The sequence below is a fragment of the Papio anubis genome, chromosome 1 (genome assembly GCF_008728515.1).
Source record: "Papio anubis isolate 15944 chromosome 1, Panubis1.0, whole genome shotgun sequence".
Classification (NCBI taxonomy): Eukaryota; Metazoa; Chordata; class Mammalia; order Primates; family Cercopithecidae; genus Papio; species Papio anubis.
Window position 1 is genome coordinate 29,629,217 of NC_044976.1, and position 19,268 is coordinate 29,648,484.

A 19,268-nucleotide genomic window follows, 5' to 3' on the forward strand; every position below is an offset into this window, starting at 1 on the left:
CCAGGTGTGGTGGCTCATGCCTGTAACCCCAGCACTTTCGGAGGCCGAGACAGGAGGATGGCTTTAGCCCAGGAGTTAGTGACCAGCCTGAGCAACATGGTGATTCCTCATTTCTACACAATAAAAACAAAAAGTTGCGTGTGGTTGTATATGCCTGTAGTCCCAGCTACTTGGGAGGCTGAAATGGGAGGATCACTTGGGCCAGGGAGGTTGAGGCTGCAGTGAGCCGTGATTGCGGCTCTGTACTCCAGCTTGGGTGAGACTGGCGGGATCTTGGCTCACTGAAACCTCTGCTTCCATGTTCCAGCAATTCTCCTGCTTCAGCCTCCTGGGTAGCTGGGATTACAGGTATGCGCCACCACGCCCAGCTAATTTTTGTATTTTTAGTAGAGACGGGTTTCACCATGTTGGCCAGGCTGGTCTCAAACTCCTGACCTCAGGTGATATGCCTGCCCCGGCCTCCCAAAGTGGTGGGATTACAGGCGTGAGCCACTGCACCCGGCCAAGACCCCATCTTTTAAACAAACAAACCCTTATAGCTCTACATTTTTAAAGCGTGGATAACACAGAGAGGGCTCAGAGATGTTTCAATGAATGAATGACACACTTCTGAAGACGAACCACAAATAAATGTTTAAGAGTATGGGTCATTTCATTCAGCAGAAAGAGACTTTGGGGTGACTGTTCCAAGTTTTAAAGGGCTGGCATCAAAAACAAAGGAATCAGCCATGGAACCTTAGTGAAGGTCACAGGCTTAAATTCAATCCTGTAGTCAACAAGGACAATCTTGAGTAGGATCTGTGCCAAGATGCCTCTTCCTCCCAATTTTCATGGTTTAGGATAGAAAGTAGTTTCTTCTTTGTTCACGTAAATATGAACTAAAAATCAGTTCATTACTCAGATAAATGGTCCAAAAACAATGCTTTACTCCTGTCCTACATGCCCAACATCTCCCCCTCCCCCAACTCCTGTGGTCCAAGTCCAAACTTCTTAACTCAGAATTCAGGGCCTTAATAATTTAGATCCTATATATTTTATAAACTGTACTATAATCTTTGTCTCAATAGATCTTTCACTCAAGTCAAATCTATCTTTGTCTTTCTCCTAAAAGTCATGGTAGTCAAAGTTTGTCTAAAATAATTTAGAATTTTACTTCCAGATAACTACCACTTTTAATATTTTATTTTGAAACAATCATAAATTTATAGAAAACTTGGGAGTAAAAAGAGCATTTTTTGGTTTAAATCATTTGAGAGTAAGTTGCTTACCCAATGCCTTATCACTTTTTTTTTTTTTTTTTGGAGATGGAGTCTCGCTCTGTTGCCCAGGCTGGAGAGCAGTGGCGTGATCTCCAATCCCTGCAACCTCCACCTCCCGGTTTCAAGCAGTTCTTCTGCCTCAGCCTCCCAAGTAGCTGGTATTACAGGCATCTGCCACCACGCCCGGCTTTTTTGTATTTTTAGTAGAGACAGGGTTTCATCATGTTGGCCAGGCTGGTTTCGAACTCCTGACCTCAAGTGATCCACCTGCCTAGGCCTCCCAAAGTGCTAGGATTACAGGCATGAGCCACTGCGCCTGGCCCCTTATCACTCCTAAATAGTGTTTGTCCTACAAAGATGTTCTCCTACATCATCTCAACATAACCATCAAAATCAAAAAATACAGATACACTATCACCATTTTATCCTCAAATCCCACTCAAGTTTTATCCCAGTTATCCCAAATGTCTTATTACACAAGGATTCAGTCTGGAATCGTGTTAAATTTAGACTCCAGCCTGGAAGACTCTCTTAAACTTTTCTTGAGTTTTATGAACTCAACACTTCTGAAAGTTACAGGATAGTTACCATCCCCGATTTAGGTTTATCTTGTTTCCTCTTGATTAGACTTAAGTTATACATCTTTGGTAGGAATATCACAGAAATGATGCTATATCTTTGTTGTATCCTAGCAAATGGCTCATGATTTTGACTTGTCCCATTACTAATTAGGTCGATTTGATAATTTAGTTAGAATTTTCTTTTGACAAGATAAGCCTTGACAAGCACAGGGCTTATCTTGTACTTTCACTGCCTCGGGGCTGAAATAGGAGCCCTGGTTCCTTTTAGTGGAAAATAGTATTTAAAGGCCAAGACCTGTGCAATAAGGGGTGCTCATGCTATTGGGGTCTTGTTGCTCCTAAACCTTTTCAGTGGACAGTCAGGCAATATATATTTAGGTACACACACAGCTACACACTCACACATTTATGTCTATTTTTTTCTATATGTATCTGTTTCTATACTGAATGTTGTGAGTTCACACTTATACCTCACACAAGATTCAGTTTAGTCTTCTCTTTTGTACTGGTAACTCCATTCTTGGACAGAGAAATCAGCCTCCCATTAAACTCAATATATTCACTTTCGTTTCTACCCTGTGTGGATGCCCTCAATTCAGGCTTTGACATCCACACTCTCCCTGTACTGCTTGATGTACTGACGACCCTTTCACCCAATTAGGGCACTGACTCTCCATGTTGGGCTGCTGTCCCTCCCTCACCCTCAAATTCTCCACACTGGTTACCTACTCTGTGTTGTATGGATGCCTTCCTCACTCTCTGACTACTCCCTACAATGTACTGCCCTGGCCTGTGTGGATGCTCTCCTTACCACACTTGTGCTCTGACACTCCACTCTGAGCCACCTTGGCCCATCTCTAACCAGAGCACCTTCCCTGCTTTGGCCTACATAACTGGCTTTAGGACTGAACTGCTCACGAAAGGGAAATTTATATATATATATATATGAGTACATACACACATACATGCAGTATTTCACTTAATTTTATTAGAAGAATGTACTTGATAAGAAGTTTGAAAACGATCTGTATGAATAATGCCCAGACCGCTACTTTTAGACTAAAAATGCAAGTGCTGTTGGAAACCTTTGCTTTCTGTTAAGCACTCTGACATGTAAAAAGCAACATGACTTTTCTTTCTCTTAAACTGAAGTTATTCAATTCCTGTACTTGCAACCTAGTAACAAAAAAAACAGTAACACAAAGCATTCCAACTTCACAAGTAACTGAAAAGTACATTGCAAAAAGCTGTTAAATGATGTCTTAAATATACTGACATTAAAAATAGGAGCTGGTTAAAAAGCAGTCATCTTTAGGTGATGTGACATATTGCTCATTAAAAAAAGTATTAACTTGAGTAACACGGTAAAAATAACTATTCCAAATCATGTTTAATTAAGGCAGAAGAAAAGCAAAAAACCAAAAGAAGGAAGACAGGAAGGACATACACTCTTTTTCTACTCCCTAAATAGTTCCCAGATGTTTATTATAGCAGGCCCTCAATAATAATGTTAACAAAATTCACTCGGGCATTTCCACCTCTTACTATCTTCTGAAATGACAATTAGCAAATCAGCTACTGTTAAGACTCTCCAACTATGGTGACATCTAGGTAAGAGCTCTGGTTTAGAAACCAATCTTAAACCACAGACTCTCCTCCCATGCAACCATCAAGGGGCCCAAGTGATTAGGTATAAGAAAATCACTCAGTAGAAAAACATCTTGGCCAAGTGTGTGGCTCACACCTGTAATCCCAGCACTCTGGGAGGCCAGGGAGAGGGTGGGGCGGCAGATCACAAGGTGAGGAGTTCGAGACCAGCCTGGCCAATATGGTGAACCCATCCCTACTAAAAATACAAAAATTAGCTGGGCGTGGTGTGGTGCCTGTAGTCCCAGCTACCAGGGAGGCTGAGGAAGGGGAACTGCTTGAACCCGGGAAGCGGAAGTTGCAGTGAGCTGAGATCGCGCCACTGTACTGGTTGACAGAGCAAGACTCCATCTCGAAAGGAAAAAAAAAAAAAAGCAATTTGGCTGGGTGTGGTGGCTTACCCCTGTAATCTCAGCACTTTGGGAGACCTAGGCAGGTGATTGCTCTGACTCAGGAGTTCGAGATCAGCCTGGGCAATATGCTGAAACCCTATCTCTACTGAAAATACAAAAATTAGGCAGGTATGGTGGTGCACACCTGTAATCCCAGCTACTCAAGAGGCTGAGGCTGGGGAATCACTTGAACCTGGGAGGTAGAGGCTACAGTGAGCCAAGATCGTGCCACTGTACTCCAGCCTGGGCGACAGAGCGAGACCCTGTCTCAAAGAAAAAAAAAAGCAAATTCATTAATTCATTTAAAAAGCAATAAGTATGGGGCTGTAGCCTCCCAGATGTACTCTTTTGAAGTCCCTCACTGTTTAATAATTAAAATGTCAACCAGAGTCCAAAATTCGTGTCAAAGAAATAATCAAATGGTTGGTACTATGATGTACTGTGTCCTTGTGTGCCTCTGAGATAAGTTATTATTTCTAGGTCTCAGTTTCCTTATTTATAAAATGAGGATGCTCAATGAGATCAGTGGCTCCCAGAATGTCAGACTGGCTACACTGAATCACTTGAAGGACACATTAAAATATCTGATTCCCATTGCAGATCCACTGAACTAGATTGTTTGGGTATTTTTAACAGGTTCTTCAGGTGATGACCATACAAAGATAGGCTGGAAACCATCTGACTAAATGATGCTTAAGTTCCCATCTTGTGCTATACTAAAACCATTCACTGAACTTTTTATATATTGTCTGTGATCTCACAACAGCCTTTTTTTTTTCTTTTTTTTGCTGCCTCCCTGTTGGTGGGGATACTCACAACAGCCTTGAAAAGACACGCATATTACTGTCGCTGTTCTTTTTTTTTTGAGACGGAGTCTCGCTCTGTCGCTCAGGCTGGAATGCAGTGGTGCAATCTCGGCTCACTGCAAGTTCGGCCTTCTGGGTTCACACCATTCTCCTGCCTCAGTCTCCAGAGTAGCTGGGACTACAGGCGCCGGCCATCGCGCCTGGCTTATTTTTTGTATTTTTAGTAGAGACGGGGTTTCACCATGTTAGCCAGGATGGTCTCGACCTCCTGACCTCATGATTCGCCTGCCTCGGCCTCCCGAAGTGCTGGGATTACAGGTGTGAGACACCGCGCCAGGCCTATTTCAAGTAACAATTTATTCTATGGGTCTATTATTATTCTGTAGGGTAATTAAAACACGTATTAAATGTTTTATTTTAAATGGGGAAAAATTTCAACTGTCTGTTATGGGAAATGACTGCTAAAATTAAGTTTTGCAGAGGAAGGTAGAGTATAAGTGGAAAGGCAAGATAAGGTTCACACTACATCACCTCAGAAACTGGAACACAGAGAGACAATACCCACCTTAACTGTGCCATCGTCACTGCCAGTGCAGACAAGCTGAGGGCCTCTCCTGGCTGGATAACAGGAATTCACAAAGGAGGTATGTCCCTTTAGCCTTTTAACCCTCTCGCCTGTTTCACTATCCCACACAGCCACAGTTTTATCTGTGGATGCTGAGAAGAGCATACTAGAAAGTAAGAGAAAGAACACAAAAAAAGTGAAGATAAACAGTAACAATCTATCTTTCCTACTTGCCAAAAGGTGCCAAATTTTTCAAGATTTGCCAGTTTGCCCATGATGCTGAAATGCCTCACCCTACCAAAATCCTATTTGTGCTTCAGGTCGAGATATAAGATCTGACCCTGTGAAGTTTAAAAAAGGGGGACCCTTCTTTGAGTCCCCATGACATACATCTAATGTAGCAGTTCGCTCTGTCTTTTCCACTTTTGTGATAGGTAACATTTTAAACACAAGACACCCTCTCACTTGGAAATGTTTAATAACTCCCTGGTGCTGCAGAGATCAGAGAGACTGTGGTACTCTGGACCCGACAGCTGAGTTACTCCAATCTTCTCTCTTTACCAAACTTTTTCTTTTGTCTCTGAGGACAATTTCTTTCTTTCTTTTTTTTTTTATTTTGAGATGAGATCTTGCTCTGTCACCCAGGCTGGAATCATGGCTCACTGCAGCCTCGACCTCCTGGGCTCAAGTGATCCTCCCAACTCAGCCTCCTGAGTAGCTGGGACCACAGGTCGGTGCCACTATGCCCAGCTAATTTTTAAAAATCATTTGTAGAGGCAAGGTCTCACTATGTTGCCCAGGCTGGTCTTCAACTGGGTTCAAGCAATCTTCCTGTCTCAGCCTCCTACAGTGAATAGGGTTACAGGCGTAAGCAACCACGCCCAGCCTCTGAGGATGATTTCTAAGTTATAACTGATCTTATAATGCTTTCTTTTTTCATTTTTTTTGAGATGGAGTCTCACTGTGTTGCCCAGGCTGGTTTTGAACTCTTGGGCTCCAGGAATCCTCCTGCCTTAGGATCCCAAATAGCTGGGATTATAAGCACATGCCACTGGGCCCAGCTTTCTAATGCTTTATTTAAAATGTATACAATGCTATGGAGCACCCTAAGATTTTAGAGGTCAGAAATGTAAAACAATGAATGTTTACCAGACTATCTAACAATGGAATTAAATTTGCATAGCCAGATTTCCATATTATCTATAATATATTATAAAATAATATAGTCATTAAAATAATGTTTATGACATCAGATGTTGGCTGAGCAATGTTAAGAGAAAAAAGCAGCAAATAAGATTGCACACATAGTTCTGGCCAGGTGCGGTGGCTCATGCCTGTAATCCCAGCACTTTGGGAGGCCGAGGCAGGCAGATGACAAGGTCAGGAGATCGAGACCATCCTGGCTAACACAGTGAAACCCCATCTCTACTAAAAATACAAAAAAATTAGCCAGCTGTGGTGGCAGGCACCTGTAATCCCAGCTACTTAGGAAGCTGAGGCAGGAGAATGGTGTGAACCCAGGAGATGGGAGTTTGCAATGAGCCAAGATTGCGCCACTGCACTCCAGCCTGGGCAACAGAGCGAGATTCTGTCTCAGATTAAAAAAAAAAAAAAAAAATTAAGTGATTATCTTTGGAGTGGTAGAAATATAGACTATTTTTTCATCTTTCTGCTTTTTTTGGTTTCTCAAAAGAACTGATTTTTATAATAAAAATAGCTGATTTCAGGCCAGGCATGGTGGTTAATGCTTCTAATCGCAGCATTTCTGGCAGACTGAGGCAGGTGGACTGCTTGAGCTCAGGAGTAATATAGCAAGAATGATTTTTAAAAATTATCTGGGCATAGAGGCATGGACTTGTGGCCCCAGCTATTTGGGAGGCTGAAGTGGGAGGATCCCTCGAGCAGGAGGTTGAGGCTGCAGTGAGCTACGTTTGTGTCACTGCACTCCAGCCTACATACAAAAATCACATTCACTTTATGTCTTAAAAAGAGAAAACAAATTTGTCTGGGTTGTTGAAATGACAGATATAACATCTTTATATTCGCATACACAGACAATAAACACCTCACTTGGGGTGACAGTGATAAATCAGATACTAAAGTAGCCACCCAAAATTAGTACTTTTTGATGGCAGGGTCTCCTGAGAAAAGATGAAAGGTGAAAGGACACCAAGAAGAATTAGTATGAGAAGCTGTCATTCCATTATGCAGAATACTCACCTGCCATCTGTGTTGTAATGCAATTCCATCACTGCTCCACTGTGTCCTTTCAGTGTGGCATAGTTATCACAGTCACCATAGACATTCCACAACACTGTTAGGGAGACGGGGGTTCTGTGAGCATTACCAGGCAAAGGGTACTTATAAATTTATCAAAACAACAGATCTCAGGCTGGGCATGGTGGCTTACGCCTGTAATCCCAGCACTTTGGGAGGCCAAGGCGGGTGGATCACTTGAGGTCAGGAGTTCGAGACCAGCGAAACCCTGTCTCTACTAAAAATACAAAAATTAGCCGGGTGTGGTGGCAGACGCCTATAATCCCAGCTCTCGGGATGCTGAGGCAGGAGAATCACTTGAACCTGGGAGACGGAGGATGCAGTGAGCTGAGATCACACCACCGCACTCCAACCTGGATGACAGAGTGAGACTCCGTTTCTAAAAAACCAACCGACCAACCAAACAAAAAAAAACTATGTAGTTTGTCTGATGAAATTAAGCATATCAATAATTCGTATATGTTCTGCAAAGATCCCTAAGCCATCCAGATGTTTGGCTACCAGTAAGCTTAAGGATCACAGAGCCAGAACATCCAAATCAAAATGGGCAGTGAAGATGGGTATCATCCACTCGCCACCGAGGCAAAGAGTTAACAGAAAAGAGTCAAAGAACTCATTTCATCTCATAATCTGGCAAGAGAGTAGCTAACAGAAGCATCTAATTTTTTTTTGCCCTTTGGCTTCATTTGCTAGAGTATAAATAAAATGACTTTTTCTAAATGGGTATGAGAAATTCTACTTATTTCTCAAAAACGGAAATCTGGTCGTAGATCCTAATGATGTACGTAGATTATTTAAGGGAGTTACCACTTTAGGATTCCTTCTTTCCCATATGCTAGCTAGGATTCTGGGTGTGAATTAAGAGGACCTTATACCTTTGGGAAAATAAAAGTTATTTCTCTCTTCATTACTGCCATTAACCTGTTATGTCTAGATTGCTAAGTGTCTTGGTAAATTAGCTGGAGATTTGCCTCTATGAGGAAGATATTCTCAAACCAGAACTCGCTTTCCAACTAGTAAAATAATGGCTTCTGTATTTACCCCATGGACTCCAAGTTCTACACCCAAGATCATTCAGCATGTTCATGCCCCAATTTTAGCATATTAGCCATGCGGCCTGTTATGTTGCCAACATAGAGTGATACCTTCTGTGGCACCCAAGATTTAAAAAAAAATATCACTCTCTGGCAGGAACAATTATTCCATATTCAAAAACTATGCCTCACATATCAGTCGGTCAAATCCTGCAGATGCTAAGGTGGATCCGTTGGGGTGGAACTTGCAGCAGTATACTTCCCCTTCATGTCCAGAGAGCAGCATGATTGGGGCTTGAAGGGAGGAACACCTTGGAGGTCCCTAAACAAAAGAGAAGCACAAGGTAACTACTGCATACAGGCAAAGGAGACTACAAAATTAGGGGGTGGGGAGTGGAAGGAAAAGACCAGGAAAACAATGATTAGGTGGGTTTCATCTGACTCAGAGAATGGCACCTCTTCTCACATGAATGCCTCTAACTTGATATTCCCTGAAACTTTCCATCATCTACCTGTTATAATGACTCTCTTGTTCACTCTCTCGGCTCTTGTTGTATGACTACCTTTTTTTTGGAGATAGGGTCTCATTCTGTCACCTAGGCTGGACTGCATTGGTGTGATCATGGTTCACTGCAGCTTCAAACTCCTTGGCTCAAGTGATCCTCCTGCCTCAGCCTCCTGAGGAGCTAGGACTACAGGCATGCACTAGCATAATGTGCTAATTTTTTTAGTTTTTGTGGAGATGAGGTCTTGCTACATTGCCCAGGCTGGTCTCAAACTCCTGGCCTCCCTCCTTGGCCTCCCAAAGCACTAAGATTATAGGAATGAGCCACCACATTTGGCCTGGCTCATTTAATGAATGACAGAACTGACTTTCCCAACAACCCTGCATGGTACGGAGTACTGGGTGAAATAGTTTTGTTTTATTTTTTTTGTGTGTGTTTTGAGACACAGTCTTGCTCTGTCACCCAGGTTGGCATGCAGTGGCGTGATCTCGGCTCACTGCAACCTCTGCTTTCTGGGTTCAAGGGATCTGGTGCCTCAGCCTCCCGAGCAGCCAAGATTACAGGCATGCACAACCATGCCCGGCTAGTTTTTGCATTTTTAGTAGAGATGGGGTTTCACCATGTTGGCCAGGCTGGTCTCAAACTCCCAGCCTCAAGTGATCTGCCTGCCTTGGCCTCCCAGAGTGCTGGGATTACAGGCATGAGCCACTGCGCATGGCCTATTTTTATTTCTTATTTTTTTCATAGCAAAGGGATCCTCAGCACGGGTGAAGTAGTTTTGATTATGGTCTTGGACACTAAGATGACACTTGGTCAATTCATCTAAACATGGGCTGACATGCTCACTTGTCAAATGGGAGAAGTATACTACCCATAATCCCCAAATCTCTTCAGCACTTTCCAGCACATTCTTATTTATTTATTGGGAAGGAGTCTTGCTCTGTTGCCCAGGCTGGAGTACAATGGCATGATCTCATCTCATTGCAAACTCCGCCTCCTGGGTTCAGGCGATTCTCCTGCATCAGCCTCCCGAGTGGCTGGGATTACAGGTGCCCGCCACCAAGCCCCGCCACATTCATTTAGTTTTAAAAAATGTTATGTGCAGGCTGGGCACAGTGGCTCACACCTGTAATCCCAGCACTTGGGGAGGCTGAGGTGGGCAGACCACTTGAGGTCAAGAGTTTGAGACCAGCCTGACCAACATGGTGAAATCCCATCTGTACTTTAAAAAAACACAAAAACTAGCCAGGCGTGGTGGTGGGCGCCTGTAATTCCAGCCACTGGGGAGGCTGAGGCAGGAGAATCGCTTGAACCCGGGAGGCAGAGGTTGTAGTGCACTGAGATCGCGCCATTCCACTCCAGCCTGGGTGACAAGAGCAAAATCCCATCTTAAAAATAAAAAGTTATGTGCTAGGCACTGGGCAAACAGCTATGAACAAAATAAACAATGGAGCTTGCTGTTCCAGTGGGAAAAGGGGAAGGGAGGAGAGAAGGTGAGAGAAAACAAGCAAAATATATACTTGGTGTCATGTGCTATAGAAAAAAAGAAGGGATGGGCAAGGTGGCTCAAGCCTGTCATCTCAGCACTTTGGGAGGCCAAGGTGTGCAGATTGCTTGAGCTCAGGAGTGAAATCCTGTCTCTACAAAAAAATACAATACAATTAGGTGTGGTGGTACGTGTCTGTGGTCCCAGCTATTCAGGAGGCTGAGGCAGAAGGATTACTTGATCCCTGGTGGTGGAGGATGCAGCGAGCCAGTGGTCAACACAGAGAGATTCTGTCTCAAAAGAAAAAACAAAGAGAGAGAGAGAGAGAGAGAAGCAATGTGGGTTCCACATTATGTGGTACTGCAATTTAAAACAGGGTGGTCAGGAAAACCCTCACTGAAAAAATTACATTTGGGCAAATATTCGCAGGAGCTGAATAATAAACCATGTGAACATTTGGGAAGAGCAATCCCACAGGGAGGACAGCAAATGCAAAGGTCCAGAGGCAGAGGTTTGGAAGAGAGTGTAACTGAAGCCAGGTGAGCAATGAGAAATTGGTCAGAGAGGTAAAGGGAAAGAGGACAAATAATTATAAGAATTTTGGTTTTTACTCTGGATGAAGTAGAAAGCCACCAGAAAGTTTTCCGCAGAATGTAATGTGATCCGTTGTTTAGAAGGATTCCTTTGGTTATTGGCTTGGTAACAGGTGCTGCTACAAAGGCAGAAAGTGGAAGACCAGTTAGGGTCCCACTACAAAAATGCCAGATGAGATATTAACGGCTTAGGCCATGAGGCAGTGATGGAGATGGTAGAAGTAGCAATTCTAGATCTACTTTGAGAACGGTGCCAGCAGGATTTATTGAGGAGATGAGAGGACACTCGTATTTCCTCGTCTGAGCCTAAACAGGGCATTAGAAGTGTGATCACTATTTCTATCTTACAAAAAATATAGTTAGGAGCATGGTTTCTCAGTTCAACATCGATCACGTGCTTGGTAAGTCTGCTTTTCCATCTGCAAAATGGGTTAATAACGTTCCTAACAGGCTGCTACCAAGATCAATGGAAATTTCATATACGAAACACCTTAGAACAAGAGTCAATGAATGTTAGCTGCTATTCAGTTGTTAATAATACTAGTGCAGAGAAATAAAGGGAAAAGCAACTTGCCCAAAGTCCCAAAACGAGCCAACACCAATCATTTCCCTCTTTTCCTCCCTCCCTCATTCATTCATTCTACAAAGTCTTCGGAATTTCTGTTCTACGCTAGATCCATGTTAGAGTCAGGATGCTTAAGCCCGGGTCCGGGTTGTGAGCCCAAGGTTCTCAACGCTAATTCTAACGCTACCTCACAAGGCAGTCGAGAGGCTGAAAACCAGCGCCAAACGGGCGAACAAGTACTGAGCATCCGCAGGCTATGAGGCGCTTTTACAATGTTGGTGTGCTTTAACTCTAGGTAGAAACTCTCGTTCTGCCCCCCGCAATGCGGGAAAGGGTCGGTGCCGGGTCACCAGATACAGCGCTCTGAAGGGAGGAAGATGAGCTGAGGGCCAAAGGCCGCCTGCTTCTTCACTTACCGCTTGCAGCAAAGCTCCCGGCGTCGCCTGCTGCTGCCCGGCTCCCGGGCCCGACCCCGCTCCCAGCAGCAACTCATGCCGCTGCCGCTTGACTGGAACCAGCGGCAACTCTGGGCCCTTACGCTTCTGTTGTTCTATCATGGCGGCAACCGGTCTCTTCAGCGCCGCCACAGACCGCGCTGCCCCCCTCAGGCGCCACGCAATTGGTTCCAGCTTAGTCCTTCCTCCACAACTTCCAGCTTGGAAAAACCAATCGGTTTCAATATACCCATTTGCACCGCCCTCGGATAGTCTCTTGTTATTGGGCATATCTTTCTGACGTCATGAGAGTGCGATTCCAGGATTGGTGGACGGAGCTAGCGACCTCCCTAGGCGCGCTGGGTCTTGTGGGTGGAAACGCGCTGGCTGACTGGGGTCGGCGTTTAGTTCAGCGCCGGGACTCGGGGGCCTGGAGCTGACGCCTAGTACGTATGAGGAAGAGCTGGGTGGGTGGCAGCCTGAGTCTGAAGGCGACGCCTCGGTTGTGCAGTCTGAAGCTGCCCTTCTCAGCTGAGGGTGCCGATAGCAAGGGGTGGGAGGCGGGGCCGCGAGTCCCCAGCTGTGGTAAGTAGTAGCATGGGCTCCCTTTCCGGGCGGGAGCGGAGCCTTGGGGGTCTCTGGCGGCAAGACCCAGTCCCTGCGGCTCCCTTCTTCAAGAGCGCCCGTCGTGGCCACTCCTGTGCTGGGCATTCCCAGGGAGAAAGGCCTGTGTCCCAACTTCCTCCGGCGCCCCGTTTGGCCGAGGAGGCTGACTTGTTTCTGCCACTGATTTTGCAGTTTTTGATTAGGGCCTAGTCTCTGCCCCCCTGAGAGAGACAATGATGAAGGAAATGTCCGACTCCTTCTCCAGAGCGCAGTCTTGTTGAGAAATTTGAGACTCATGCCCATGAACGTGGTCATTGCGTCAGTCGTTCAGCTGATATTTATTTAGCAGCGCGTTGGGGGTACGTCGTGAACCAGACACGGTCCCTACTCTCAGGGCGTTTAAGTCTGGTGGGGAAAACGTTAAACAATGACCTCACTAATACATGGAAATGCCTCCTAGTGCTGTTTGATGCTGAGTGCCTGAAATAAGCAGGAAGGTTTTTCAGAGGAAAAGATGCCTGCTCTGGTAGCGCCAGGAAGAATTGTAATTAGTTAAGTGAAGAGGTAAAGGCAGAACCTTCCGTAGAGAACTACTTGTTCAGAGCCCTGAGGCACTTGGGAGGAAAAATGACTAAAAGCACAAAGAGCCAGTGTGACTGATACAAAGAGAATGAAGGGGAGTATGGTACAAGATGAAGCTGTACGTGATAGCGGTCAGACCTTGCAGGAATTTGTAGCTTTTATTTTAAAACGGATGGGATACCACTGAGCCTCCCCCGGTGGGGTGTGGTGGAGGAGGGGGCTTGATTTCTCAGGCTCAGTGGTGTGAACAGATTGGGGCTGGGGAAGCCCTAGTCGATACATGTGGACCACTTAGGATATACAGTAATCCTGGTCAGAGATGTCAGTGAGGACTGAGAAATGGGTGGAACTGCAGAGAATTGGACAGATTCTAGAGGTATGTAGGAGGTAAAATGGGCGGAACTTGGTGAAGGGTTGATTTTAGTGAGTGAAGACAAGAATCAAAGGTAACTCATAGGTTTCTGGCTTATGTAGTTGAATAGATAGATGGTGGTACCATTCACTCACTATCACGGAATCCCCCAAGCTGGATAGGGAACACTAGAAGACGACTAGAGACCAGTTTTTTTGTGTGTGTGTTTTTTTTTTTTTTTTTTTTTTTTTTTGCGGGGGACAGGTTCTTGCTCTGTCGCCCAGGCTGGAGTGCGGTGGCACAATCTCGGCTCACTGCAACCTCCACCTCCCAGGTTCAAGCAATTCTCCTGCCTTAGCCTCCCCAGTAGCTGGGATTACAGTCGCCACCGCTGTGCCCGGCCAATTTTTGTATTTTTATTGGAGATGGGGTTCCACCGTATTGGCCAGGCTGGTCTCCAACTCCTGGCCTCAAGTATCCACATGCCTCGGCCTCCCAAAATTCTGGGGTTACAGGCTTGAGCCACTGCTCCCAGCTGAGACCAATTTTGACTGATTGATTGATTGTGTGGGGTCATTCATGATATCCAGGAGGCAGTTTGAAACAGCTTTGTGCTCAGAAGAGAGATTTGTGTTGGGAATATAAAATTGGGGATAATTTGTATATATGTGAATTGAGCCATAGGTGTGGATAAGGTCACCTAAGTCAGAACCTTGACTAGTTCCAACATTTAATGGTGAAGAACAGGTGGATCAACCTACAGGAGATACAGAAGGAAGGAAGGAAGACTGGAGGAATGTTTCAGAAGCAAAAGAATGATTTGTGATAGAAACTTCTAGAATTTAAATAACATGAAGATTGAAAAATATATTTTGGCTTTTATCATCATGGAGGTCATGGTAACGTTAGCAAGAGTTATTTTGTTGGTGTGATTGGGCAAAAAGCCAGATATGAGGCAAGGATTTGGACAAGAAAATGTAGGTAGTGAACCTACACAATATGTTTCATAGATATGATTGTAAAGAGGAGGAGAGGATGCGCTAACCGATGGGGATAAGGGATTATCCAGGATCCAGTTGAGGATACAATTGTGAGAAATTTGAGAATATTGTAGAAGATTTGAAAGTCATTGTGGAGTGTGGGAGAATGAGGTTACTAGAGAAACAGTAGGATGCAAGGAAAAAAAAATTAAAAACTTTTTTCCAGCATATTCAGTGGTTTAGTGCATACATGGAGAAAACCTGTCTGGGTATGGCAAGGACATCGCTTGCTCAAGACACATTCTAACCTCTAATCTGTCTTCTCTTACTGAAAAATCTGGAAAACTAAAAACCATTTTCTAGACTCCTTTGCATCTAAGGTGAAAATTGAATTTGGAACCGAGTTAAATGTGGAGAGAAGGAGGGTATGAGTCATCCAGTTTTGCTGCCAGTCATGGCAGTAAGTTCTCCAGTCAATAGCTCCCTGGTTTGGTGACTTGCTGCAGTAATAGCCATAACTTTCTTGGATTGTGGCAAAGGTGGTGTTATTTTGTGGGTTAGGTGTTGTTCCTGGAAGTTCTGCCAAAGTCTGTTATTGCAGTACATCCCTTTCTGCTTAAATGGGTTCTGTTGTCTGCAACTGTCCCTGACCAGGTTAGAGGTACTGCCAGACAGTTAACTATAAAGACAGAGTTAAAGGGAGTTTAGAGTGTTGTTGAAATGATGGGCTATGGAATCTAAGCTGGTTTGGAAGAAAACTGAAGAAAAAGGGGAGGGCTGATAGATTGGAAGAAAATAGAGGCCAATAAATCAGGTTCTAATGAGGTCAAAGAACAGTATTCTCTGCTAGAGGATTTCTGTTTATCCTAAAAGGCTTACTCAGTTATCTGTTTAACTTCCCTGTTTCCCCCAGACCCTCTTTCTCTTCCTAGCTACTACTTTTGTTTGTTTGTTTTGAGACAGGGTCTCACTCTGTTGTCCAGGCTGATTGCAGTGGCGTGATTATGGCTCACTGTAGCCTTGACCTCCCAGGCTCCAGTGATCCTCCCACCTCAGCCTCTCCAGTAGGTGGGACTACAGGTATGCACCACCATGCCTGGCTAATTGTTGTATTTTTTGTAGAGATAAGGTCTTGCCATGTTGTCCAGGCCGGTCTCAAACTCCTGGCCTCAAGCGATCTTGCTGCCTTGGTCTCCCAATAGTGCTACGATTATAGGCATAAGCTGCCATGCCTGGCCGCCGAGCTTCTGCTTTAGCACTTAATCACATTGCAGTAAAATTGGTCACCATTATCCCTATCAGACTAAGAGGTCTTTGAGAACAGGGACGGTGTTGAAAAGGGTGGTTTAGGCCGGGTGCAGTGGCTCACTCCTGTAATCCCAGCACTTTGGAAGGCCGAGGCAGGTGGATCACCTGAGGTCAGAAGTTTAAGACATCCTGACCAACATGGTGAAACCCTGTCTCTACTAAAAATACAAAAATTAGCTGGGCATGGTGGTGTGTGCCTATAATCCCAGCTACTTGGGAGGCTGAAGCAGGAGAATTGCTTGAACCTGGGAGGAGGTTGCAGTGAGCTAAGATCGCACCATTGCACTCCAGCCTGGGTGACAAGAGTGAAACTCCGTCTCAAAAAAAAAAAAAAAAAAAAGAATAAAAGGGTGGTTTAGTGGCAGGTGTGTGTGGTTCTTGGAATGGCCTAAGATTTGTCTCTTTCTTGCTATGTGGTTTTGGACAAGTTATTTCGTTCCTGTAAAGTAGGATTACTTGCTTTGTAGAGGAGTTTTAAGGATTGAAAGCACGTTTATAAAGTATCTTATATATAAACAACAATCAATAGCATACTGAATTGATCAATTAACAATTTAAATGGGGTAAAATTAAATACTTCACTATTTCAGTAGACAATTTCCATATCTTACACTGTGCTAGGCACTGGAGATTTGGGGAGGAAGGATATGATGTGCAAGACAAGGGCATGCTTACAAGAATTCCACATTCTACAAAGGGAGGAAAAAAAGGTCCCTAAAAATGATTTGAATACCATCTCCATCATTCATATTTTACAATCTTGAACAAGTTTACTTAGCTTCTCTTGTGTCCTCATTTTTAAAATGGCAATGATAATTGCCTGTTTTATGGGATAGTCAAGAAGAGAATTATTGAATGTCATGAAGATAAAATTTTAAAAAGAAAATTAAGAGAAGTAAAGCTCTTAGATTAATACATGGCAGATATGACGCACTCAAATATTAGCTATTATAAGGCTTTGAAGAGATCTTAGGAATAATTGACTGAAAGAGTAGTGTTGGGTGGTAGAATAAGTGCTGATCCTGGGGTCTTGTACCAATGTTGCTAACTGTGAGCAGCCTTTGTCACATCACTTGGCTTCATTTTCAGTTGCATAAGAGTAATAGATTTAATTATTTCCATAATTCCTTTAAGCTTTTACATTTTCTGAGTTCATCTTTTGTGTATTTCCTAGCATTTTACTATTCCTCTTTCCTGCTTTTGGCTATTTTCTCAACAGGTCCATAACTAGAATTTGAAAGGAAGAAGCATCTATCTTACATGGTCACTCTAGAGTTTGGTGGGAGGGAGAAAACTTGGACCACCAGTTTGACATTTGGAAGTGTCCCGGTCGGGCGCGGTGGCTCACACCTGTAATCCTAACACTTTGGGAGGCTGAGGCTAGCGGATCACTTGAGGTCAGGAGTTTGAGACCAGCCTGGCCAACATGGTGAAACCCCGTCTCTACTAAAAGTACACAGATTAGCCGGGCATGGTGGTGCATGCCTGTAGTCCCTGCTACTCGGGAGGCAGAGGTGAGAGAATCACTTGAACCCGGGAGGCGGAGGTTGCAGTGAGTCGAGATTGCACCACTGCACTCCAGCCTGGGCAACAGAGCAAGACTCTGTCTTAAAAAAATAAAAAATAAAAAAGAAAGTGTTCCATCTGTTGATCTGTCCAACATATTAAATGGGACCTAGCTCCTTCTTCTATATCCTTTAGACCATAAAGTGTTCCCCCCTCTTTCTCTACCTGTGCTTGGCATATAGTAAGGCTCATTTCACTCATTTAGAAAAACTGAGTACTTGTAGTATATCAGGAACACAAAATCAAATAAGAAATGGTCCTTAGTTTCATGTTTGAATGAATGGATCCGGACCTTGCTCATCCTAGCCTCTTCCATGAATGATATCCACATTGATTCCTCTAATGTTGGGACCTAGTTAGTGTTAGAGCTATACTCTACAAAATTTAGATTTAGACCGTGTATTAGCCCATTTTCACACTGCTCTAAAGAACTCCCTGAGACTGGGTAATTATAAAGGAAATTTATAATTTATAATTTATAATTTATAATTTCGACTCACTGCAACCTCCACCTCCCATGTTCAAGCAGTTCTCCTGCCTCAGCCTCCCGAGTGGCTGGGATTACAGGTGCCCACGACAATGCCCGGCTAATTTTTGTATTTTTAATACAGATGGGGTTTCATCATGTTGCCCAGGCTGTTCTTGAACTCCTGGGCTCTAGTGATCTACCTGCCTTGGCCTCCCAAAGTACTGGTATTAACAAGTGTGAGCCACCATGCCTGACTTAATGATATATACTCTTTTTTTTTTTGAGACAGAGTCTCGCTCTGTCGCCCAGGCTGGAATGCAGTGGTGCCATCTCGGCTCACTGCAAGCTCCGCCTCCTGGGTTCATGCCATTCTCCTGCCTCAGCCTCCTGAGTAGCTGGGATTACAGGCGCCTGTCACAACGCCCAGCTAATTTTTTGTATTTTTAGTAGAGACGGGGTTTCACTATGTTAGTCAGGATAGTCTCGATCTCCTGACCTCGTGATCTACCCACCTTGGCCTCCCAAAGTGCTAGGATTACAGGCGTGATCCACCATGCCCGGCTGTATACTCTTTAAAAAAAGTAGCAGAACTCTTTTTTTTTTCGAGTGAAGTCTTACACAGCATTTTAATGTGTAAACTGGATCAAAGCAGAATACATTGTTACAGCAGGCACCCTTTCAGTAATTCTCACTCACTCCCCCTTTCACTGTCGCCCACCAAAAGGCTGGGATATTAACTGTGAATCAGTAATAATTGGCCTTTGCCTAATTACTGAGGAGAAGCTTCTACCCAACTGCTCTGAGTGGGACTTCCCCCAGCTCTAGTTTCTTTAGGGGTTCTACTCCCCCGGCCTTTGGTATGGAGGCTCACCTCTGGTTGGTTGACTTAGAGCCAGCCTCATTGGTCTCGGACCTTGTGGTGACCTAGATACTTCAGAGTTGACTTTTTTTTTTTTTTTTTTAATCTTTTTGAGACAGGGTTTCATTTTGTCATCTAGGCTGGAGTACAGTGGTATGATCACTGCTCAGTGCACCCTCCATCTCTTGGGCTCAAGTGATCCTCCTGCCTCAGCCTCCTGAGTAGCTGGGACTATAGGCATGTGCCACCATGCCGAGCTAATTTATTTTATTTTTTTGTATTTTTAGTAGAGATAGGGTTTCACCGTGTTGTCCAGGCTGGTCTTGAACTCATGACCTCAAGTGATCCACCCACCTTGGCCTTCCAAAGTGCTGGAATACAGGCGTGAGCCACCATGCCCA

General features: G+C 44.3%; 2 protein-coding genes across 7 annotated transcripts in view; one reads left to right on the forward strand and one right to left on the reverse strand.

Annotated features, from left to right (window-relative positions):
• Positions 1–12,364, reverse strand: part of SNRNP40 (small nuclear ribonucleoprotein U5 subunit 40) — a 37,853-nt gene extending 25,489 nt beyond the window's left edge. Inside the window, exons 1-4 of one of the 2 annotated variants that reach the window (XM_003891473.3) lie at positions 12,128–12,364; positions 8,754–8,883; positions 7,471–7,564; positions 5,251–5,416 (exon numbers count right to left, since the gene is read on the reverse strand). In XM_003891473.3, coding sequence (XP_003891522.1) covers positions 5,251–5,416; positions 7,471–7,564; positions 8,754–8,883; positions 12,128–12,268 — 531 coding nt within the window. In that variant the 5' untranslated portion in view covers positions 12,269–12,364. Of the gene's footprint in view, positions 1–5,250; positions 5,417–7,470; positions 7,565–8,753; positions 8,884–11,164; positions 12,085–12,127 lie in introns of those variants that run through there. The other variant, XM_021938671.2, reaches the window with a different exon arrangement.
• A 106-nt stretch (positions 12,365–12,470) lies between these two features.
• ZCCHC17 (zinc finger CCHC-type containing 17) overlaps positions 12,471–19,268 on the forward strand; it is an 81,006-nt gene continuing 74,208 nt past the window's right edge. For 2 of the 5 annotated variants that reach the window (XM_009203494.4, XM_003891474.3), the window contains exon 1: positions 12,471–12,591. Coding sequence is in view for 1 of the 5 variants with exons in the window: in XM_009203512.1 (XP_009201776.1) it covers positions 12,598–12,717; positions 13,266–13,277 (132 nt within the window). In the remaining 4 variants the exon portion in view is untranslated. Of the gene's footprint in view, positions 12,731–13,265; positions 13,278–19,268 lie in introns of all 5 variants that reach the window. The other 3 variants (XM_009203512.1, XM_009203488.1, XM_009203492.3) reach the window with 3 other exon arrangements.